The sequence below is a fragment of the Nymphaea colorata genome, chromosome 9, assembly GCF_008831285.2.
Source record: "Nymphaea colorata isolate Beijing-Zhang1983 chromosome 9, ASM883128v2, whole genome shotgun sequence".
In the NCBI taxonomy this organism is placed as follows: Eukaryota; Viridiplantae; Streptophyta; class Magnoliopsida; order Nymphaeales; family Nymphaeaceae; genus Nymphaea; species Nymphaea colorata.
In genome coordinates this window covers 8,332,520-8,357,541 of record NC_045146.1, presented here as the reverse complement: position 1 = coordinate 8,357,541, position 25,022 = coordinate 8,332,520, and the positions used below count along the sequence as shown (strand labels likewise).

General features: G+C 39.7%; 1 protein-coding gene and 1 long non-coding RNA gene across 2 annotated transcripts; one reads left to right on the top strand and one right to left on the bottom strand.

Annotated features, from left to right (window-relative positions):
* Nucleotides 1-366: 366 nt before the first annotated feature.
* LOC116261420 (pentatricopeptide repeat-containing protein At1g80270, mitochondrial-like) lies at nucleotides 367-11,415 on the top strand. Its single transcript, XM_031640158.2, has 3 exons — nucleotides 367-519; nucleotides 960-1,554; nucleotides 9,998-11,415. The coding sequence occupies exons 1-3, from the start codon at nucleotides 485-487 to the stop codon at nucleotides 11,243-11,245; spliced, it is 1,878 nt and encodes a 625-aa protein (XP_031496018.1). The 5' UTR covers nucleotides 367-484; the 3' UTR covers nucleotides 11,246-11,415.
* A 2,522-nt stretch (nucleotides 11,416-13,937) lies between these two features.
* Nucleotides 13,938-16,199, bottom strand: LOC116261098 (uncharacterized). Its single transcript, XR_004174238.2, has 4 exons — nucleotides 15,915-16,199; nucleotides 14,528-14,730; nucleotides 14,270-14,431; nucleotides 13,938-14,186 (listed from the first exon to the last, which is right to left on the bottom strand). It is a non-coding gene; the product is annotated as an uncharacterized LOC116261098 (long non-coding RNA).
* Between the last annotated feature and the right edge of the window lie 8,823 nt (nucleotides 16,200-25,022).

Below are 25,022 nucleotides of genomic sequence, written 5' to 3'. Positions count from 1 at the left end.
AACATGACTATTGTCTTCTCACAAGTCACGACCGCAGCTAACCTCGAACTAGTCTTATAAGGAAACTAAAAAAGAACTAACGTGATCCATGAATAACTCGGTAACTTTTAAATGAGCTATTTCACCATTTCCGGAAACCTGCCATATTTATTATTACTTTACTTTTAAAATGGAAGAAATGTGCACTTGTTATTTTCTTTTATTTACTTCAGCGAATTAACGTTTCCACTTAGTTTAGCTAACAAAGCGGCATGCTTGTAAATTAAGGAACAGTAGCCCTTTTTGTAGGATTATGGATAAGATGTCGGTGGGAAAATGAAATTTTGTCGGAGATTGTACCAAAACCTCAAGTTGTCACAAGCCGCCTTCCGAAGGCTTGAGTGAGACTCTCACTGAACACTTTAGGGTTTAAGGGTCTCTCTCTCACTCTCTTCGGGGTTTAGGGACCTCTAGAGCTTGAGCGGTAGTTTTGGAACCTTTCCTCATGTGGGCAGTTCGTAGAGCCACCAATCCTCTCAGGTTCTCTCTCTCGATTTCTATTTCTTCAGTTTATATGTTAAAATATGTCTATATGTTTCCTTGTCATTTTTGTTGGGATTGACCTCAAAAGCCCGTTTTCAACTTTTTATTGTTCCTTTCTCTGGTCAGTTGAGATGTTCTCCTTTGTTCTTTGCCTCTTTTAGCGAGTTCATATGATCATTTTTCTTATGTGCCTGTGCATTTCCTCGTTCTTGTCTTATTTTTGTTGCAAAGTTCCTATTCCAACTGCTTCGCCGTCCTCCTAACAGTTTTGGTCCTTTTGTGCTGCTAACCAGTCGTTAGTATCACTTCCTTTGTCATGCTTAGGAGGCAACGTCAGTGAACTGATTGCTGATTTATTTCTAGTTGCTGGTTTTTCAATAGTTAGAAAATTGGTGAGATTTCCTATTGGCGTTTAATCGTGTTCGTGTCTATGTCAGGGGATATGGCTACAGCATACTTGCTTGTAGGTCCTTTTCTGTTTGTGGGGATGCCTTTAGGAGTGGCAATATGCAGTGCTTCAGAAGCGGGGAACGTAGTCAGGTTAAAGTGGATTACGAGCCTGTACCTGAGAGGTTCTTCGACCGCTTCACGTACACCAAGATCATTTTGGGTAGTAGATGTCTTTCCTCTCAAGCAGGACCTAATGCAGGTGGTGATGAGGATCAGCTAGAGGATGTATTCTCAGAACTTGAATCACCTCATACTGGCGAGACTGAAAGTGATAGTGGAGATCAAGCTAAGGAGCTATCTGGGCCTGAGCTTTCCGAGGATGAGGATTCAGCTCTGAATTCGGTGGGAAAAGATGCAGACATTGAGCTCTCAGAAGATGAAGTTGGTTCAGACGATGAGGTAAAGGAGTCGTGGAAAAGGACTATTATCCCATTGGCTCAACTTATTATTCGGAGTCCTGCACAATCTGTTAAAGATGCAATCGACAGGTGGGTGGAAGAAGGTAATACTGTCAATGAAGACGTTGTTTTGGAGGTCATGACAAATCTTCGAAGGCGTAAATTCTACAGAAAAGCTTTGCAGGTAATTCCTCCTTATGTGCAAGTAGTGCAATTTCCTCCTAATCTCCTCTAGTGGTTGTCCTTACATGCACTTTTGACCTTTAGACTTTAGTTTTGCATAAGGTGGTGTTAGTCATATATGATCTTAAATTATATCATAATTCTTTCTTAGCCATCTATTAATGATAGTGTCCCACATGTAGTTCATTTTAGGTCTTGTCTTCTTCCTAAGATCTGTTAATTGGGAAAGCCTGATCCTAGTGCAGTATAAGACCGTGCTCAAAGTCATAGTCTCATAGACATAGTCATAAATATGTTTGGGATTTAGAAATATCCAATTTTATCGCCACATAGGAAAAATACTACAGAATTTTCAAAACATCACCAAAGATGAAAACATCATGATATTTTCTTGATATTTCCTCGAACTTTCAAGACAATAGCCTATTTTCATGTTTTTTAAGTATGATTTTTTCTTTTCGTTTCTTTTATGTATCCCATAGGAAGTACCTTGCTGATAAATTGCTGAGCAGAACAGTGGTAATTGTGGTTGTAAACCATCACTACACTGGATTCATCTTGACCTTGCACAAAATAGGAAGCTTAGAATGAGCCTTAAAAATTTAGGTCCATTACGTATTTGTCTATGTATAGATACATGTAGGTGCCTACGTTGGTGCCATTTCATGTGCATGGGTGCATGCAGATGTCTGGTTGCCAGACGCACATTTGTATGCATATCGTATGCTAAAAGGTGAATGCTAGAAAATTGTTGCAAAACATGAGTATCTGTCAAAGTTATATGAAGACAATTTTTTCATTGATGATTTTTTATTTTTCGGAACTTGGAACCATGGAAGTCCCCTAATGTTTGGCTTGTTAACCCTTTTTCCAGAATGTGATTCTAGAAATGTATGATTTTAGAAGAAAGGGTGAATTTTTTGATGTTTTGATTGGGAAAACCAGCGAAGTCTTCTGGATGAGAAGCTCATAATTGGAATATTTTCTTCGTGCTTAAAGATGGGGAAAAAAGAAACCTGGAACTCATGCATGAACCTTCTTCAGTTTCATGGACTATGTCACACAAGTGTAGGTGTGGGTATGGAAAAACATGGGTTTGGAGCTTTGGATAACAAGCCACAAAATGAACACGCTATGATGCTACCAATGATTCAATGAAAAAGAAAATAAATTGTCAGTCGCTGCACCTGAGTCGACCCAAATCAGGTTTAGCACCTTTTTGAAGAGTTTGTGTTGCTTATATTTCATGGAGATAATAAACTTCCTAAGGAAAGGTCATGCAATTGAGCTATAGTTTTCAATGTTCTTCTCTATATGGTTTTCATATGTTTGCATAAGCAATGGAGACTCTTCATGAACCACTATTTCAAATGAAATCAGGCTTACTCGTGTCCTTTAAATCTCAGGTTGTATTCTGTAGTTTGAACAATTTACTACTTAATTGAGCATAACCACTTACCTTGAAATTGTTGGTATGGCTCATGTCAAAGTAAATGTTCTCACTTTCATATGGTCAAGTTCCTACAGTCACACGGTTGTCATCCTACCTGTTTATTTTAGAATTGAGTTCCCTTCTTTGTGGCACTATAGTTTAAAATTTTAACAAGTTAAAGATGCAACACCTTACGAATGTCAATCCACCTCAATTTTGATGTTGGTCACTGCTTGGACCAGGAAGCTACTACTAGCTATAAAGTATGCAATCCCAGTACTATGTTCAAGACTATGTAATAGGGATACTGTTTCCTTGAACAGGGACATATATCCTTTGGATCCACATAGAATTTGGGTATGGATGCAGGTCTGATTTTTGGTCAATGCTTATCAGATGCATTGTTTTGACCTAATCATGCCCAAAATATGCAACTATGTCAAATGTATGTGCATAGCTTATATGTGCATAAAATTATTATTTTTAAAGCTTCCTATTGTAACTGTATTTAAAGAAAGACACTAAGACTTTACAATATTTTAAACTTGACTGCTTTTATGCTCTTTTGAAAAAATTTAAGCCCATTTCGAATGATAATTTCTGTTTTTTCAAGCACCATTGCCTTTATTGGTGCATGGGCTAGAGCTAACAAGTCATGGCCTATGTCACATAGGTGCCGGTACCCAAGAGGTACCCAGGACAGTACCAGCGCACCGGTGTTGTACCTGACCGGTACGGGTACGCTGTCTTTACAGCAGTACCTATGTGACCAAGGTCATGGCTTATAGTTTTGATTCTTTTAAATAATCCTTTTTTATAGGGGAAAAATATGAAAAGATATATAATACTCGTTTAAATAGGACTAAACTGAAGGGAATAGTTTGTATGCAAAATAAAACATGTCCACTACTATAAGAAATAAACTAATTATGATATCGTATCTAAATATTTATTAGAGAATGTTGCACATAAAAATTAATTTTTTAAACCAAAAAGTGGCCTAAGAAAAGAGAAAAGAATACCTAAAAAGCTTTTCTAAGTAATTTTTTTTGCCTTGGTTAATTTATTATCAAAATTACAATATATAAGAAATTGAATAGAGATATCGTCTCCCTTTGTCACTAAAAAGTGCAAGACTTGAAAGTGAGATACTTTTTAAAAAACTTTTCACATGGTGAACTAAAGACTAGAAAAGTCAAGACACAATTAGAAACTGTTATAAGTTAAATTCCTTGCTCTTGTGCCATGTTACCTCACCTCAAGAAGATTGAAGTATTTAACATTCCTATAAAAAATATATGTACAAACTGACCAATATAAATTGTTGAAAAAAATCTTTTCCAATATGGGATATTGTAAAATGTGTAACTTAATTCATATGGTTGGGTGCAAACTACAAAGTTAGATATCTAAGTCTCTAAGACATTGTGACAAATATAATGCTCCAAAAAAACTTTGTGAAAAAATCACATTTTTTAAAACTTTTCACTTTTTCTTTGTGTGGTTCTCAAATTTTTCCCTTTTTTTGTTTCTTTGTTAAAGTTAATTTCATCATGGATTCACATGTAAACTCTAAAGTCTAAAGTCTAAAGTCACAAATAACGTCTCGAAGTTTTAAACGGCGAGGTTTTTTTTGGGTATAATATGAAGAGCTTGAAAAAAATGTAAAAAAAACGAGAAAAATACGGTAAATTTTTAAAAATTTTAAAAAACTAAAAATGGGGGAAAATAAAATAAGTGAGAAACTAATAACACAAACATCAAAAAATAAGTAAATTTGCAACAAATAAAAAATCGAAAATGAAAAAAAAACTGTTTGGCATTAAAAAAACTGAAAAAAATGAAAAAAGTGAAAAAAAACGCAAAAAAACTCGTTAAAAACGGGTTAAAAACCGTTTTTTTAGTTTTTAATTTTTTTTCAAAAAAATGTTTTTTTTTTAGTTTTAAACAGCCATTTAATTTATCGCGTTTTTTTCCAGTTTTGTTGGAAGAAAACACATTTTCCATGACTATGCACTAAAGTAATTATTTTTTCATTATTAAAGCATTGGTTTCATCACTTTATCTAGTTTTTTATGTCTTCTTATTAGTTTCTCATTTATTTTATTTTTACCTAACTTTTGAAAATATTTTGATTTTTTAAAATTTTTCTGATTTTCCCAATATAAATAAATTTGCTGAAAAATTCCCAAAGGAAACCCTTGCATTTAAGAAAATGTGTGTAACATAAAAAGTGGCAACTTCAATGGTGTAATTCTGCAATTCTAAAAATTACAAGTAATTTAAAAACAGAAGATACAAGAGATTAAGCAATAAGTTTGGGAAAAAAGGATAAATTTTTGTTATTAAAAAAGCAATTGCTTATACATGAGAAAATAAAAATAAAAAGTGGGTGCTGTCTACAATATGCATTCTCTCATTTGAATGCTCCAAATGGACCAGTTAAATTATTCCCAATACTTAAATTGGTTGTCAAAATGAATAAGATCTTATTATGTATGACTTGATGCTTAATTTCAAAGTCTTTAGATAACATAACGGTCATAGAACCTGATTTTTTTTTTCTTTTCTAATTTAGGTGGGACATACATATGCTCTTATGTGAAAAGGAAAAGCCACTAAAACTCTAATTTCATTGCTTGAAATCAGTTCTAAATTTAACTTTTTTAGTTTAATGTATAAATTTGATTTTCGTGACAAACTTAGTATCTGGCCATCGGTGATTTATATAAATTTAAGTTCAAAGGAAAATTCATTTTGTCACTTGCTTTTATGTTTCTTAGGTGTAAAATGTGTTAGACCATGTCACATTATAACATATGATATGGTGTTATATCATAGTTTACACTTGGTAGCACCTTCTGAACTAGTTTTAGTAGTTTACTGTGTGAAAATTTTGTCTTATAACTAAGATTGTGAGGAATCTTGAGAGACTTATAAGGTAGTCAATTAAGAGGTCAAGTGTTTTAGTTTCTAGACTTTTTAGGAAGAGAACCAAATCTGTTTGGGCGTGGATTAGGATCCGCTAGACTAGTAGCCCGAGCCTGGTGTAGGAGTACCAAATCGTAATATTTGGTAGCATAGCCGCTTCGACACTTGGATTTGGGGTCTCACACATGCAGAGACGCATGTGCCTTGTTTTTTTTTTTTGGTTGGGGGTGGGGGGGGGAGTGTTGGATCTATGAAAATTTACTGGTGTAGGAGTACCAAATCGTAATATTTGGTAGCATAGCCGCTTCGACACTTGGATTTGGGGTCTCACACATGCAGAGACGCATGTGCCTTGTTTTTTTTTTTTGGTTGGGGGTGGGGGGGGGAGTGTTGGATCTATGAAAATTTACTGGTGTAGGAGTACCAAATCGTAATATTTGGTAGCATAGCCGCTTCGACACTTGGATTTGGGGTTTCACACATGCAGAGACGCATGTGCCTTGTTTTTTTTTTTTGGTTGGGGGGGGGGGGGGAGTGTTGGATCTATGAAAATTTAGTCCTGTATCTAAAATTGTGAGTAATCTTGGGGGACTTATAAAGGAGCCTGCTAAGTGGTTAAGTGTCATGGTTCTTACTTTTTGGGTTGAGAACCGAAGCTGCTAGGGGAGGGTTGGTATCCGCCAAGCTAAGAGCCCGGGCCTAGTGTAAGAGTGGCTTGGGTTATATACAACAACATCTTTCCCATCACTTGCTTATAGGCAATTACCATTTCACGATCTGTATTGGTGTTGTGCATCCATTCAAATTCATATTTATGTGATGCAGTTTTAAACTGGTTTTTATGTGATAAAGATTAAATATTTTGGAAGGTCAAAAGGCCAAACTTTTCCTAGAGAATGTCTTCATAAACAAGATGCTATTAGAAATATATCAAGGTGCAGAAATCACAGCTTATGCCTAAATAGGAAAAGTCCATGCACGTTTCTTAGACCACATCCGAACAAATGGTCAAACTTACTGATCATAAGTTGCCGTATGGAATCTTTTGGCATTTTCATGGCATTATGATGTTAAGGGTAGATGATTACCTCTGATCCAACCCCCAAACAGTCAAGTGCTTTCTTTAAGTTATGAATGACCATCTTTCTTCCTCCTTGTGTCTCTTTACTTCAAAGCTGCAGCATATAGAGGATTCTTTTTTGGAATCTTACGCATTTTAGAAAGTAATGGACTTTGAAAAAGTTCTCAGTTTCCCCATTACTTCTCTTTCTAGCAAATGTGGAATTTATGTCCAACACCTTTATATTTGAAGCCTATTGGGACCTCTTCCTTTACTGCTCATTTACTGTTGTGGATATTATCCCCTAAGCATTCTATGTCACCTGGGTGCTTCTAAATGGCTGCCACACCTGTCTCATACCCGTGTCGACGCTAGTGCTGGTGCTTCTTCGACACAACACATTTGGTTTGGTCAGTCGAATTTGGTCAAAACTGACCATTTTAAATGTGCACATAACTGAATTATCTTTAATACAAAAAATTATATATAAATATAAATAAATAAAGCTATTAAACAGTTAAATAACTATGTAACAAATGATATATATATATATATATATATATATACATCTTTGGTGCACCTGCACCTAATTTTTTTTGAAAAATTGCCGCATGCGCACCTGCACCCCACACTCAATGACATAGTGTGTAATTCACTAATTGTTGTTTATGGATCTGTATTGTGTATCTTCAATTGCCACTTTTGACTATGTCCATAAAGAAGTATCTTTTCTCTTTCTCAATATTTTCACTTTGTTTCCTTGTATGGGGAGCTAATGTGTTATGTGACACAACTCATATTGAATTCGTCAACCATTAACCAAGAGGTTGGGTTCATTAAACTGATTGGAAAGTTATTCAACCATGATTATAACGTATCTTGCATGTCTGCATGGTTAGAAAGTGGATTGTCATCTTGGTAATGGGAAGAAAAATACTTGGTTGGTAATGTTTAGCAATGTGGGCAGCATGTTCACTTGATTAACACTTGGGTGTTACTATGAGGTTCAAAAACCCCCATGAAAGTTCTGTGGTTCCAATCTTTTGGATATCATGCATGCTTAGTTAGTCTCTTCCATAGAAGGCTCTACCTGTGACGTGCTTGGACATCACCCCAGCAACAAGTAGGTTTTTCAAGATCAGGGTTCTTCACAGATGGATGAGTTTTCCTCCCTATTGAGCTCCTCATTTCTCTAAGCACCTAAAATGTGGTAAAGATATTTTAAGTGAAGAGAAATTTAAGATGAGAACCTGGCGAGATCGAGTACGTACTGATGGCTATATGATTGTGTTGTGAGGGTTGATTCCCACTTCACCACATTTAATCAGTAACTGCTGTATTGCCAACCTTGTGTCACGAAACTCGAAGGATAAGAGACTTGCCATCAATAGCAATAGATGCCTTTAATACCCATTCAAGTAATAAACATGCATAATAATGAACCTTCATTGCTGTGTCTTTGGTTTGGTTTGGGGAAACCATTTACGAACCTGGACCATTGACTTTTTAGTACAATGACAGATCTTGGTGCTGAATGAGCACATTGCAATAGCTGGTTAATATTGCAAATAGCAAGTGATTTTCAGGCTATCAGACTTTTGTCTTCTAAATTCTCTACAGTTTTCATGTCCATGAAGCATAACTGTGGGTGCAAGATAAAGTTTACATGTGATCCAGCAAATAGGTTCTTTGGGTTCCTTTTTAAGAAGAGATACATGATGGTTTTGGATAGTGAAGGTGCAATGGGAGCACATGCCTGAGAATACCTATTAGGAGTACTCTTGAGGGTGCTTTAGAGCTTCATTTAGCATTAAAAGTCGCTGCATAAATCAGGCAAAAAGAGGGAGGTTTATCAAATATGGCTGTCAATCTACTGTTAGTGATGACTTTATACCAATCTATTTTCATTTTCCTTCTCATCTTTATCACAAGTTTGTCATCTTCATTCGCATTCTGTTCAGGAATTGTTTCAATGCCTTTAAAAGGAGTGTCCTCACCTTCATTCCATGGTTCTCCTTCAGCAAGCTTTGGTACTCCTTCAGTGTTTAAAAAATCAAGATCATATTCGTCGAGTATGATGGATGCTTTTTCTTCTGCCCAAAAATTTATTACATCTAAATTGTATAAGTTGATGGGGATCATATTGAGTATGATGCTTCCTCATAGATGTTCCTTCTAATTGCCTGAAGTTTAACAAGAGAAAAAAAACTAACAAATTGTTAAAGTATATATTACAATTTGCAATTTTGCATAATAAATGTATTTTAATTACCTTTGTCTCAATTTCATATTATATCGAACCAAGACAAGGTCTTTCAACCTTTTATGTTCCCACCTATTTCTTTTCTTGTTGTGGGTGTGTTGGAATACACTTCAATTTCTTTCACATTCAGTAGAGAACAAGAGAAATCAACGGTGAACATGAAGGATCTCATATCTCTTTTCTGCTAGAAGCCTAAAAAGTCGGAAGCCCTCTTTCTTCAAGCAAGAATCACACTCCCACTATTCCCATCAGCAAACCTTCTCCACCAGTGAGCTCTCCCCCAAATTGATGATTTGTTGCTCAAATCGGCAATTTTTTTGGAAAACTGATAAAATCTCTCCCTCTCACAGCTCTTAGAGAAGTTTATGGAGAGGGAGGGAGGGTATGGGTTTAAAAGGAAAACACATAAAGGGATCCCTTTTTGAGTTTTAACCTTGTATGATATGATACGGGCATTTACGGCCCCCTTATCATACGATATGGGCGATAGACCGTATCGTGTATCAAAGCCCTAACTAATAGGTTTTTCAAGCCTATATGCTTTGTATCGTACGATACAGGTCCGTATCATACAATGCAGATAACATTGTGTATATATTGAAGACAACTCTAGGTGAGGTGACTATATGGATGATAATCCATAACATTACACTGAATCAACAACTACGAGCAACTCATATATTTCAGTTTTAGATATTATTTACAGGCACCATTTTTTCTTTTTTTGCTATTGCTAATGCTATTTCCATGTTTTGCAGTTTGCTGAGTGGTTGGAAACAAAAAATGCTATAACCTTGAGGGACAGGGATTATGCTGCTCGTGTGGATTTGATTGCCAAAGTTCATGGTATTGATGCTGCTGAGAGTTATCTTAAGAGAATTCCACCGCCAATGCAGAATGAAGTACTTTACAGGACACTCTTAGCCAACAGCGTATATATAAATAGTGTAAAGAAATCTGAACAATTGTTTAACTTGATGAGAGACAAAGGGTTCCCCCTCACTGCATTTTCATGTAACCAATTACTTCTCTTATACAAGCGGCATGACAAGAAGAAGCTCGCTGATGTTTTGCTAATGATGGAGAAAGAAAATGTCAAGCCTACACTCTTCACGTACAAGACGTTGATCGATGCTAAAGGCCAGACTAGGGATTATGAGGGAATGGAACAGGTGGTGGAGAACATGAAGTCTGAGGGGATTCTTCCTGACCTTCGTGTTCAGTCAATAATAGCTAGATACTACGTTAGTGGAAAGTCAACAGAGAAAGCAGAAGCAATCTTGAAAGAGATGGAAGGTGAAAGTCTGAAAGCTAATAGGGCTGCATGCAAAGAATTGCTTCCAATCTATGCTTCTCTGGGCAAAATTGATGATGTTAACCGGGTTTGGAAGTTGTGTGAGCCAAGCCCCCGGATTGAAGAGTGCATTGCTGTCATTGAGGCATGGGGGAAGTTGGGCCAAATAAAACATGCTGAGGAAGTATTTGACAAGATGGCAAAGAGAGGTGCAAAACTCCCACAAAGGTTTTACACATCTCTTTTGAAGGTTTATGCAGCTCACAAACAGTTGGCTAAGGGAAAGGATTTGGTGAAGCGGATGTTAGACGATGGCTGCTTCATCGGGCCGTTGACATGGGACGCAATTGTGAAGCTCTATGTACAGTCAGGTGAGGTGGAGAAGGCCGATTCTGTTCTGCACAAGGCTGTGCAGCAAAGCCGTTTGAAACCTCTTTACAGCTCCTACATGACAATCATGGAGAAATATTCTGAGAAGGGTGATATACACAGTGCCGAAAAAATATTTGACAGGGTAAGACAAGCTGGATATTCAGGGAAGAGGTTATTGTATCAGAGGCTTCTACATGCATACCTAAAAGCAAAGACACCTGCTTATGGAATCAGAGAAAGGCTAAAGGCCGACAATGTGTTCCCAGACAGGACAATGGCACATCTACTATCGCAGGTGGACTGGTTTAAGAAGTCTATGGTATCTGAGCTGCTGGAATGATGAAATAAAATTAGCTTAAAATTTTAAGGCTGTTAAGTTGTCCTTGGGATGTTCGAAGTCTCTGAATTTTCTCCTTTTTCTGAGAATATATGGTAATTTTTTGAAGTAAACTTCTGTGGTAAATTTTCAACCAGTTAGAAATAGATTTTGGTATCCAGTTTAACTGAGAATATATGGTAATTGTTTGAAGTAGATTACTGTGGTAAATTTTCAACCAGTCAGAAATAGATTTTGGCATCCAGTAGAACTCTCTCTCTGCCTCTCTCTCTCTCTTTCGTTTCAACAGCTTTTCTGTTCCATTTTATTATTCTCCAAGAATGGGTACACACGCAAAGGCATTTTGTTAAGGCGAAAGCAGTTTAAAGCTCATCCCATTCCTTATTATGTCTAGCGGGTACGCACCTGTACCTCAGGTTAATTGCAACCTAAGCGACGCTTCCACGCAAAGATGGGCAGGCTGGCAGAAAATGAAAAACAATGGTAGTAGGATTTAACCTTCTTTTGTGGGGAGAGGAAGTGACTTGGTTGTATATGAGATAGCTAGAGAGAGGGAGAGCATGCGTTTGACGTGCATGTGGGTTCACCACCATGATGAAGCGAGTCTAAAATCTAAGGCTGCAACTTTTTATAGTTTTTACAGTGTGCACTTTTAACTGGGTTTTGTTAATGATACAGTATTTATTTTATAAGTAAGATACTTAATTATAAAAAGCCTTGAAGACAGTTGAAATAAATTAAGACTATTGTTTTTAAGTTTCTTGTTCTAAATAAATGAACACCGAAAACTTTACGATGTGACAAGTCATATATCTTTAGAACAACAATGTTTGAACGGTGTCACGTTTATAATGTTATTTCAAAGGAATTTGTCTGTTACTGGTAATACTGTGAGAGAAGATACTCAACTACCACAATTTTTTCAGGGATCTGACACTTTCTCCTGTTGGTTCCTGTAACCGTTTACCATGCATTAGTTTGGCCCAGACGAAGAGTTTCATTAGTTTTTTAAAAAATATTCTTCCAATCAAACTTCTTACTTGCTAAAGCAAACTTTATGTCTGACAAGGGCTACTGCGCAACCGGCTACACAGGTGGTTAGATGGTTTAAAACCAAAAGTTGAAAGAGGTTGAGAGTTCAATCTTCTAGGAAAACACTGATTCTTTTCGGTCAAAAGCAAGGAATGCAAATATAGGAAGAGAGCAGAAGGAAAAACACTAGGTGAGTTTTGGTTACTCAGGATCCTAAATTTGAGGGTTCGATTTAACAATGGATTCACCTTACATTCATGTTTTTAACAAACTGCTCATTTCAACTCCTCATCATTTCTGGTCAGAAGGGAAAAGGGTGTGACTTGAAATCTCAGGATTTCATTCAACGTATACGGTTTACAAATCCATTATAGTCCGTGTATCTTTCCACACAATATTTTATATACTTGCTAGAAATCAAGGACTTAAAATCTTAGCGTCTAAGAGCCAAGTATCTCCGATCACCATAATGCAAGTTTCGAGGTAATCAAAGCACACCCTAAGTGGTTTGGTTTGGAAAGCGCCTTCTGCACCAACATCCAATGCAGATCTTCTTTTCTTCGAGATCAAGCTACAAGAGTTACTGCTGTTTCCTTATACATATGTATAGGCGCACACTTTAATCCAATACCGTCGACAAAACAATATTATTTAAACTGATTAAACAACACCTAAGGCATGATATAGAAGCATTAAATTATAGTTCCAGCTACAAGTGAAAAGGGAGAGAGAGAGAGAGAGAGATAGGGGGAGAAGCTCAATCTGCTGTGATTAAGCAGTAGAAATGCCAACCAATGCAGTGTATTGCCTTTTCACCCCATGAACCAACCCTGCCCACAATGGCAGGCACATTCTCTATGAAACTGTAGATGAACAATTAGATTGCGTTTGATACCCTCAGATCTTAGATCCAAGGGTTGTTTTCGGATCCTCGAATCTAGTTTTTAAGATCAGACAAAATGTCATGTTTGGTTTTCTTTTTCATTTCATTGGATTTTTTCTTTTCATTTCACCGGTTTTCTCTTTCTCACTCAGTTTAGGCATCCGACCATGGGGGGACGGTGGCCGAGGGGCATGCGACGGAGCTCCAGTGACACCTCTCTCTCTTTATCTTTCTCTCTCCCCATGAACCGGAAACAGAGGGTAGGGCTGAACACGAGCCGAGTCGAGCCCGAGCTCGGTCAGCTCGAACTCGGCTCGACTAAGTGAGACTCGAGCTCGACTCGGCTCGAGCTCGAATATAGCTCGAGTTTCCTAGCTCGAACTCGACTCGGTTAAGCTCGTTTACTTGTTGAGCTATGAGCTCGAGATCTGTTAAACTCGATAAGCTCGTTTACTCAATTGTTGAGCTCGAGCTCGGCTTGAACAAAAATGAAAATAGGGGCACGAGAGTTTAGTATTAACACCTCTTAGGCTTGATCATCAACTAATCATAAATTTTGGTAGTAGAAGCTAGTTGTGCACTCCGAACATAGATTAAAAACTACCTCTTAAACTCCCCTTCCCTCCCTCTCCGTGCACACACAGACACATGAATGTTTGTAATGCATGTATAGTTAATATACGATTGCACTAAATGATCTGAACAGATACCGTTTTCAGATATGACCATTAGAAGATATGGTTTGAAATACTAAATCATCAGCCAAAAAAATCAACCAAGTACATGAAAATCAATCTTGAAGATGGGATAATAAAAAAGTTCTGACAAGCCCCAAGGCCATTATGGTAATCTGAAAATTACAATTGTGGAGAACGTTAAAAGCAAAAATTAGAAATCAACAATGATCAAATGGACAGGATAGTGCCTATTGACTCTCCATTCTATAAGATACTTCCAATGATATTTCTTACTTGACTCAGTGGCAATGCATTGGCAAAATCAGCTTCTGTAATTCCAGTAATTTCACTTCTGAAAAATACAAACTTTATCAATCAGTTCATAGAAACCAAACATTCAGCTGCCCTAACAAAAGACATACAGTACGCCAGTACCTATAATCTGAGACAACAATCTCATGTTGGACATAGGCCAGAAAAAGCACTTCTTTGACTTCATCAACAAGACAAATTCCTTGCATAAAGATCCAATGTTCCATCGCTCCCCCCTCCAACCATCTCACAATCTAAGGCAGCCACTCAACGAAGTTGGGGGTTCTAGTGCACAAAGATACAAAGAGAACTGATTCATCACACACTGCTATTAAGAAGTAAAAATGAGCAGAAACTAGCAGAGAACTGGGTTTCTCTTACTGTTCTAATCCTTAGTTGAATCTTTTTCAAGCTATTGTTAGTGTTGCAAGCTCAGATGAAATCATGGGAAGAACAGAGGAAGGGTTCTAGCCTCTCCCAAATGCATCTTGCAACTTGTCAAGAAGATTGTTGCTATTCTCATCAGAGTGAGTACACCTCACCAAAAAATCAAGAAAACCTTGGGAATCTAGAAACTGCATTAGCTGTAAAGTGAAAGGAAAAATCAATATCAATACAGAAGGAGGACAAGAACAAAAAAAAAGACAGATAAATGTCAACAGCAGCAGGACAAGAACAAAAAAATGCTTGCAGAAAACACCTTCAGCATAAGATTAAATCATTCTTCAGAAAAACAAACATGAAGGATCTGGAAACCAAAGTACAATGTCGAACTCCAATTGACCTGCTGGCAAGAAATGCAACAATGAACACCTTTCAAGAATGAGCAAATACAATTAGCTAGCATTTCCAGGCAAGAAATGCAACAATGAACACCTTTCAAGAATGGTGTGAGGCATTTCTGCCCCCTTTTAATGTCTCAATTCAGTTTCTCGTTAGAACCCATTAATTTTTTGTACTCATAGCCTACAAGAAAAAGATGACACCCTGCTAAAGGACCTGAGCTGTTCATTCAAGATAAACTAGTGTACTCATTATACAACAAAGAAATATTTAGGAGGAAATGACTATAGCCGCTTGCTAATTTGGCACTTTAGAATACACAGGTATGTGATCCAAGTGCTTATAGAAAGGGGTCAAGGGACCCAAGTTAGGGCATCACATGTTTGAGCGTTGGCCCTTTGGTGAGGGAGAACCCTAATCTGGGATTTGGGCTGAGTGTGGGCGTGTGATTTTGGGATTTTCTCTAAGGGTTTATCAAGGTTAGCGGTGGCTAACAAACCCGAAAAGTGAAGGCAAACACTAAATGCATTTCTTTCAAGGAAAAGCATGTTCATTGGAGTTAGCAGATTAAGATATTTCACCTATGCATCTTTATCTTGCACTTAAGCATTAGATATTTTCCAGTTGTTTATTCTCACTATGCGTCAACATAACCAGCTCGACGAATCCACCAAGTTTTAGACCGTTTCCATTTTCCAGATGGCTTTGAGTAAGATATGTAAGTGCAGAGACTAATATTTGACAAAATCTGCAAGTTGGTATGACCCATAATAGCAGTTAGCATCTCACGTTTCCCAACGGGAGGGTAACTAAGAAGTAAATGATACCACCATGTATGTGATGAAACAATCAACGATATCTGAAAGTAATCTGTACATAATAACAGTAATAATAAATGAAAAACTAGAGAAAACCGGCAAGCAACTCGCTTACAGGTCGGGGGAACGAAACAGCCGTGTTTAAAGGGAAAGAGGGCACTGCATACCTCGGATCATGGCACAACCGGCATTTCCTATACTATTTTACAGCATTTCGCCGTCTTCGAAGCATGGAAAGCATAACAAAACCGATAAGCGGAGATGAGATTGTCAGAGAACCTGAAAGTCTGCAGACGTCGGAGACTCCCAGACGACAGAACTAGAGAAGACTGAAGAGAAGAGAAGGAAAACTGGAAAAGTCGGAGACGGAGAGACCGAGAGGCATCAGGCGAGAGAGGGAGAGTCGGAGAGGAGAGTGCGCCGAAAACGAAAAAAGGAAACGAGAAATTTGAAACCCTAAAATTTTTCCCGCTTTGCGCTTTCTCATCTTGATCTTGAACCGGTTTTTAAAAAACCGGTTCACTAAATAATCGAGTCGATTCGAGTTTAACGAGTTCCCCTCACATGAACTCGAACTCAACTCGATTAATTAAACGAGTCGGCTCATCAACTTGAGCTCGACTCGTTTAACTAAATAAGCAGCTCGTTTAAACATACGAGTCGAGTTAAACGAGTCGAGCTCGAGTAGCTTGACTCGTTGGGTTTGAATCCCTCTTGTTCAGCTAGAAAAGCTCTTTTTCTGGACAGAATATATGAATAAGAGCCAGCCATTGCATAGGGTTTTTGTTTTGAAAATTCTGAAACCCTCGGCCATTGTTTGATTTTGAAACCTTTGGCAATGGCCACAGTTTTGATTCTGAAACCCTTAGCAGCTGACCTTAGCAACTGACGAGGGGTTTTGATTAGACTCGGCAGTACTGGACCGTGCCTTTCTGCTGCCAGGCACACGATACCTAACAGACAACCGAGCCTACATGATCAGGGCCCAGCCGGTACGCATTCGGGCCCGGGCATAGCAGGCGGCCCCGTAAGCGCGTCAATTTTGATTTTTAGTTTTTAAATTTTTTTTTGAAGTTCGTTCGGTTAGGGTTTTCGAAAGTTCCATCCTCCTGTGTCTAACTGTAATACGAGCCTTCCTAGAACTCGTACTTCCCACATTGGCACCTCCACAGAATGCGCTCATATTGGTGGGGAGGCTAACTTTTCTTGTTTTAAGTTTTGCGGAAAACAGGTGGAGGCGGTTTCTATAGACGAAGGCGGACATTTTTATTGTGAGGTTAAGTCCTCAACGAAGGCAAAGAACGAGGTGGAGCCAAGCCGGGAGCGCGTGGAAATACTTAGTAAGGCTAAGGGAGCCTTGCGCGTAGAAGACCTAGGTGGGTTCGGCCTAGGAGACCTAGACCCGCTCGGTCTAGGTGAGGAAGGCCTAGGCACATCTAGCCTAGATGAAGAAGACCCAAACCCACTTAGTCTGGAAGAGGATGACTTAGGCACGTCTGGCCTAAAAGATGGTGAGCTCGGCTTGGAGAGGAGCATGCGTGATCCGGGCGTGGATCAAGGGCAGTGGGCTCGGACCCACTTGGAGAATCAAGTTGACGAAGCTCGGGCGGACCCGGGCGAGGTGGGGCCTTTGGCCCAATGCAGATCTGGACTTTTTACTTGATTTAATTTGCTTATGTACCGTTTTCTTTATTAGACTCGATTTACTTTTCGTCTCATCTCGAGACACAACTTGGAACCGGTTCGGACACTTGTATTTAAGCCCAAAACCAAGACACTTATTCATTATCATTTAATCAAATTGAAGTTTTCTCTCTCCGTGTGAGAAGTCCCTTGGACCTTAGGTCGTGGCTTCCATGAAAGCACTACATTGCAATGCTCACCAAGCCGTGAGATTAGTGGAGATTCAAGCTCCGTTAATGGCCGCCGGCAGCCATTGACAACTTGGATTTGCATCGTTCCGAACCAAGAGATCCTTGGATAGGCAGCCGTGCCTTCTCCTTGATCACGAAGGAGTTGAGAGGTGGCTGCACTAGAGGAAGTTGAAGGAGGGCCGCCTGTGGTTCTGGCTCGTCTTCTTCACATCGATATCCATCGAGTTTCTCATCGTGAGCTAAATATTCCGATCTTCCTAGTACTTGGTGGATGGGATCTCGGTTCTCCCTTAACCACAACATCAACGCAGGCCCAAGCCTTGCATTCGGGGGATAAACTCCTCGTCTAACTAGGTCTGGACCAGCGGCATCGCGTGGAGTAGAAGACCTACCTTGGAGACGACTTGAGGAAGATCGGGGGCATCCGGCTGGAGTTTTTCCAGCAGCCTAAATCCTGGTAATATTCTGTTGAATCTGAGATAGGTGAGGCGTCCTTAGTCTCTGTACGAATTCTGGACCAAAAGGAGAAGGCTAGGGCGAGGAAGGAGAAAGTCCGCGGAAGGAAAGAGCACCATCGCGGAGGGAAAGAAGGAGAAGCGTGGAAGAGGCGACTCTCGGATTTCTGAAGGGCGCGTCAGAAACCACTTCTGCTAAAACAGCTGTATCTGGAGATTTACTGGGCGTTTTGAGGCGATCTATAGCTTGTTGGAAAGCTCTCATCCTCAGGTACAACATACTAAAATCTAAGCCTGATCAGACCAGGGCGCACCGGTCAAATCCGCCGCTGAAGTTCGCTGTTTCCGCCGCCGCCGCTCAGGGGCAGTCCGCCGCAGAACCGCCACTTGTAGAGGCTGTTTCCGGTGATTACGGTGGAGTTTTCAGGCAAGCCATATACCGTTGGATTCATAATTAAAAGTTCTACAACATATCCAAAAATCAGGATATTTGAATTTCATTTGACTGGTGAATCATCGACTGCAAGATCTGGACGTTAAAGGACTGCTTGCCGGTTTTCATAGAGTAGGTCCGAATTCCGAATAATTTTCCGGCCAGATCCGGAAGCTTCCGGTCAGATCCGACCATTGGGTAATTAGTTCCAAGTCTGCCCTTGCTATATCTTGATTTTACTTGAATTAATTCATATTTAGCATGGAAAATTTGGTCACGAGAGGCGAACTCAACCCTAGCGCATAAGTACATCAAAAAGGCAACATTTGGGCACCGTCCAGCCTTTCCTTATCCTCTTGCGATGCTTTTGGCAAGAGATCCGCAGCTGATTGACGAGGATGACAGGTGGCAGCTCGGGAAGGAAGACGCCATCCATCTGGCCCACCAAATCAGCGACAGAAAAAGGGAAGGCGACCTCCTTCTAGATCCGTCCCTATAACTTTCGAAAGGAGATTCCCGCGCCTTAGGTACGTTGAATCTGGACCCTTCTCAAATAAGACAGGTGCTAGGTGGTGTCATAAGGTGAGGACACGTGGCAAGAGGCAGTTCGCGTCATCCCCGTAAGATCCTCCTTCTCGATTTGATCTCCAACAATCAAGGAAGGAGATCGGCCAGCCAATTAGGTGCATTGCACCTGGTCATTATCCAAATAAGACAAGATCTTGGCGCCATCCTTGGAGATTCTCAACGCACGATTGGAGGAGATTCTTCCACGATCCTAGGAGGGAGCCTCACGTCAATCTTGGGGGAGGCCTTTTAGCCCTAACTCGTGTGAAGGAAAGGACGACCACTCTTTGAGAACACGAGGAGCCGTGGAGAGCAAGGAGGGAGACACCGCGCCGGAGTCCGACCAGCATTCATCGCCGGAGCTCTCCACTTCACCGGAAAAGAAGGAAGTCACGCGTGTGTTGGCGCTTCCAACACTTGTTTCCCCCTATCTACGACACTTCCTAAGGGTTATTCGATTATCCGGTGAAGTGCATCCACAAACCCTCTTTCATTTCTTTTATCATTTGGATCGTGATTACTTGTGTTCGTGTGGTTCATTTGGGAGTCTTGCCCGTGAGTTCGTGGGAGATAGTAGGGGTCGGAAACGAAGGAGTAGGAGCGTAACTTGAGGATTGCCTCAACGTCCGCCGGTGCACCAGCGATTGCTTCCCCTCTAATTACAAAAGACCGGGGTTAAATTGGTCTTACGGGTGAAGGCTTTCCTCATCTAGAAGTTGATTTCTCTTTTACTTCTATACTTGATACTTGCTGGTTTTGTTTCTCAAATCCTCATTCCAGCAAAGAAACGTGTGCCTCAACCTCTTCCCGTAGGAGATTGGAACCCGAGAGAGAGAAGGAACCGCATCCGTGGGACGAAATCGACGATAGCATCCCCCAATCGACATTCTGTTCACTCTTGGGGTTGATTGGGAATCCGGTGACGATACTCCATCCCTCTCTATCGTTTCTTCCTAGATAGAACTTGATTTCCTTCTCGTTATTGTGATTCTATCTAAGGAATATTGCTGCCCGGAGTTGAAGGGGAGCTGAATACCGAAGGACAATCTTGCGTTGTTGGCCTTTACCTTCGGTGAGCAAGAGGAATCCCCAAGCGAGGCCTTGGGAGGTAACATCGGATCATCCTATAGATCCGGGGAAAGGGTGTATTTGCTTCCCAAACCACCTACGGCATTGACAACCGGCTGGAATCCCTCCAAGGCACCTTGTCAAGGACACGATTTCCAGGTTGTGGACCACCTAGGGATAAGGGTGTGGTTTGTTCCGACTAGGGATTAAATGACAGGATGGTTTGCATGGTTTGGTGGATGTTGAGTGAGATGAGTGCTTGATGTATCGCTACGCTTTGTATTAAACCTCACACCTATTCTAGACCATTGTAGTAGGCTCAAGCCGGGATTGGGGAAGCACTTCTTGTACTATCTTGACCTATTATTAAGCCGGGGTGACTGTCCGGCGGGAACCATTCATTGTATTGAAATTTTAAACCCTAAATCGGCAACCTCCTCCTAGATCTTGGAGAGGGTCTCGACGGCACCTTGGTGACTTTCTTATCCGCATTCGGGTCAGACCCTACCAAACTGCGAGCCTGTGAGGCTGCGCGCCGCTGCGATGGTGGATTGCGACCCTGTTCCTATCTTCCTTCGCTGCGACCGGCAGCCTCGCCGTTTTCTGTCCCTTGTCACCGTACCGCCGACCCCGTCGCCACGCCTGCCCCCTGCTGAGTTCAGTCAGGGGCTTAGGGCTTCGAACTTTCGAAAATCGAAAGTTTCCTTCAAGTCTTCGACCCTGTCTTCCCGCTGCCTTGCGGTCGCCGTCGCCGTCACAATATGACTCTCTCTTCGCCTCTCTCTCTCTCTCTGTGTGTGTCTCTCTCTGAATGGTTGTTCTCCGTTGGGCTGAATCCGGCAACATCCGGTAATATGGAGAAGGCGGGACGGTGGTTGAAGAGCCTGCTGGGTGGGAAGAAATTGACGACTAGAGCGGTGGAGGAAGGAGCGGTGAAGGACATGAAGAAGGGATTTGGCTGGTCTAGCGGCAAACGGGAGCGTGAAGGAGGCATATGTCGTACAGGGAGGGGCGGCAGATGCACGGTGGCAGCGGCAACTGCGGCTGTGGCGAAGGCTGTTCCGGTTCAGCCCGACTCGACTCTTTTAGCAGTTTAAAAACAGATCGGACCTAGCAGTAGCCGCCGATAAACTTGTCATGACCTGGGAGCGGGTGGCCCAACCCAATATAGGCCTGGGTAGTCACTCAGATCGAGCCGGTCTGAGTGGTTTCAAGTTTGAAACCCTTGGCAATGGTCGAAAGCTTTTTTATTTTTATTTTTATTTTCTTTTTCACAAGCTTTTTGTTAGAAGGTCACAAGAAAGAAAGACGAGCAGAGGAAAGTGGGTAGAGGTTATGGCCAAGGGCGTAGGTAAGGTATTGCTTTAATGGGCCGTGGCCTCGCCTCAAAGGTTTTTTTAAAAAATTTACATATATATTTTAATTTTTTTTAATTGTTTTATATAAAAATTTAGAAAAATAATATTTCCACCTTAGTCAAAATTTTCTTTCAGAACTTTAATTCAATCTCCCTCACCAAATATTTTTGGTTTCAGTTTTGGTTATGAGACCTCTTTCCACCATGACATCTGCCATGGAACTGAGATCCACAGCCAGGCGGGGGGCAACCTCACCACCACTTGGATTTCAGGCCTCTCTAGGTTCAGGCGTTTCGTGGATATCTACGGATGTTACAATAGGGGTTTGTTAACACCATGGACTCTCAAGTGGATTAGAGATAGGACGTGAGGTCCAGCGCGATCAAACATGCCCTTAAGTCGAGTGCATCACAAAAATGTTCTCCGAGCATTATTAACATTCCGCTAATATAGAGGGTCCTGGTGGACACCACGCACGTTTATATGTCACTGTAAGTCGCAGTAAGTTGCTGTAAGTAGTTGTACTGGTGGCTTACAATCGACCTTCTTGTGGAAGGAGTGAGACGTGTCGTGTTTAATTCTTACAGCAATGCAAATTCAAAAGATTCCTTTTCCTAAAATGCATGTTCGGGAAATCTTCTCTTGTTTTGGTCCACTTATAACAACAATAAAACAGTTCAAATGCATGAGAAAGCAAATACGTTAAATATTTTGTAACATGATAATAAACATAAATAAAATTTCGAATGGTCGAAGTTAATGCAGTTGAGGACAGCAATTTACAAGTTGTAGAACCCCCCCAAAAAAAAAAAACTACAAGTGAATAATAATGTTTTTTCAAATCTTATAGAGCATCCAAAAAAGTTACCATTCACTAAATGCTAACTGCAAATCTCTAATTCTAATTTTTTGAAACTAAAATAAGCCTAAAAATAATTTTAAAATTTCAAAGTTCCTTTTTAAAAGAGAAGAGGAAACATAATTGATATCCTCAGTACAATTAAACTTCATGTCAGCATTGTTTGCCATAAAAAGTTTCTTACATTACAAGTTGCATCACACAACGGAAATTACACCGTGCGGGTATGGAAGTAAAAAGGAGAAAAAGAAAAAGCTGATTATACAGAAATCAATTGCTTTTGTGAAGTGAAAAGCAGAGCAGCACAATCTGTAAACTCTTGCTTGCTAATGGTTTTGCTTTTTGGGTCCTCATGAGGCTTCGGATTCAGATTTCAGTCACCTAAGCCATATACAGATCAGTCTGGGTCAGTCTTGGATATTGAGACACGGAAAGCAAGTCTATACCATGAACGGATGGGGGGAAACTGGAAGTTTCAATGATCTTATTGGGCGGTAGAGATGAAATACTCCTCTTGCTCACCCAACAACCACCTAGCTGCTAATTAAATGATGCTAGTTAGCTTTTGTTAACATCATTGGCTTGTTAAGACTCAACAAGTCTTTGAGTGAGCAAAGTTAATTATTTTTCTTTACGGAAAAAGTTTGGAGGTTATGCTTGTATATCCCAATATACAGTTCAAATTAGGCATCTCAATGTTCATGTATTAATTAAATTAAACTGTTGAAAAATTGACCTTTTCCTTCTATTTATTTTTTTCTTGTTTATTGTAAAAAAATGGAGGATGTCTGCATGTGCCCAACAAGCTGTTGAAATTAAATTAAATTTCCTTAGTTTTTCATTTTTATCCATTTAAAAAAGAGAAAAAAAAAAACAGCGCAGCACACATAAATGAAAGGTGCTTCAAACTAGGGCTGGGCACATGGCTAGCCAGACTGCCCGGAACCTGAGCCCGGGCCTGGCTTGGCCCAGCCAGATTAACATTAAAAAAACAATATTTTTAATATAAAATAATATATAAATTTAACTAAACATAATAATATATATAATTATAGATAAAAATATAAAATATTATTAAATATAAGTTATCGGGCCGAATCAGACTTCATCGGGCCTATGCGGGCCGGCCCGATAACGTATAGGGCTGGCCCGACGCCGAATTTTAGGGCCCGGGGCTGGGCCCGAATCAGGCATGGTACCCGACGGGTACCCGGCCCGATGCCCAAGCTTACTCCAAACATCTTTTCAGAAAGCAGCACTACTTCGTGAGAATGAATAAGAGTTGGAGTCGAGTGATGAACAACACAAGATTCCATGTGTGTATATATATATATATATATATATATATATATATATATATATATATATATATATATATATATATATATATATATATGAAACTTGCTCATATCATAATGGGGTTAGACGACACATCAAATTAAACCTGCTTCGTGCAAGGGAAGACACTATCTTGCTTCATCGCATGAGGAATGAACAACACCACCATGGGCTTGAACATGGTAATTTAGGATACCAAATTCATTTACCCATATTGATTAAAAAAAAAAACAACTATGTTGTAGTGGCATCACAAAAACTTCTATATATGCAGTGAGTATTCAATAACTAAACAAAAATTTTGGGTCGTTATAAACGTTGAATATTCTATTTCACAAAAAAAAACATGTTGAACTTTTGATGGAATAATGACAACCTCCTATTCGTAAATATTTTGCATTTTGACGGCTGATCAAACTAAGGTACCTATGTAAATGAAAACTTCCAAAGCATGAGTGTCTGTTAATTATCTAAAGATTAGGCACTTATTAATTTTCACAAAAATATTCCTAACCACAATTTTTCGTACTGATTATCTTTTGGAAACAGCTGGAATGTCCAGGGATAATATTTGCAGTAAATGACTCCTTTGTAAAAGGCAAGATGGTTGGCACTGTGAATCATACCATAATTGCTTAATAGCCAAGCAAGACAATGCCACCAAAGGTGAAGATTACCAATCCATATCATTGTGTAATATTATCTATAAAATTATAGTTAAAGTCACGGTGAACAAGATGAGACAGATTGTTAAAAAAATTATTCATGCCAAAGGAAGACAGATTCAGGGTCATATCACTTGAGGTAATGAGATGGTTAATATAGATGACTTCTAGAAAAAAGGAAGATGTTGTCTGAAACTAGATCTTGGAGATTTTCACTAATAGTATGTTATTGTTGCAATTTCATCCTCGTCGGGTGGAAAGAGTGACGAAATGTGTGTCATCAAGTTAGTATGAGATCCTTGTGAATGGCAGACTTGGGGAGAGATTTGAAGGAAGAAGGGGTTTGAGACAAAGGGATCCAGTGTCCTCTTATCTTTTTATCATGGTAATGGAAATGTTCAATAGAAGCATTTAAAGAAGATCCAAAGGCACTGTATCTAGATTCCTAAGGTTTGTAGAGTTAGATAGGAGATGGGTGCCGTCATGTTTGCAAATGACATCCTTTTATATTCATGAGGTGCTTGACAACTTCGAGAACATGTATGAAAGTGAATAGTGAATATGGTAAGTATGAGATTAACCTTATGAAAACTCTTGAATTTCAAACAGAAGAATCGTGGCCTCTGGCTTCAGTGCCTTCCATTTATCTCGGGATGAT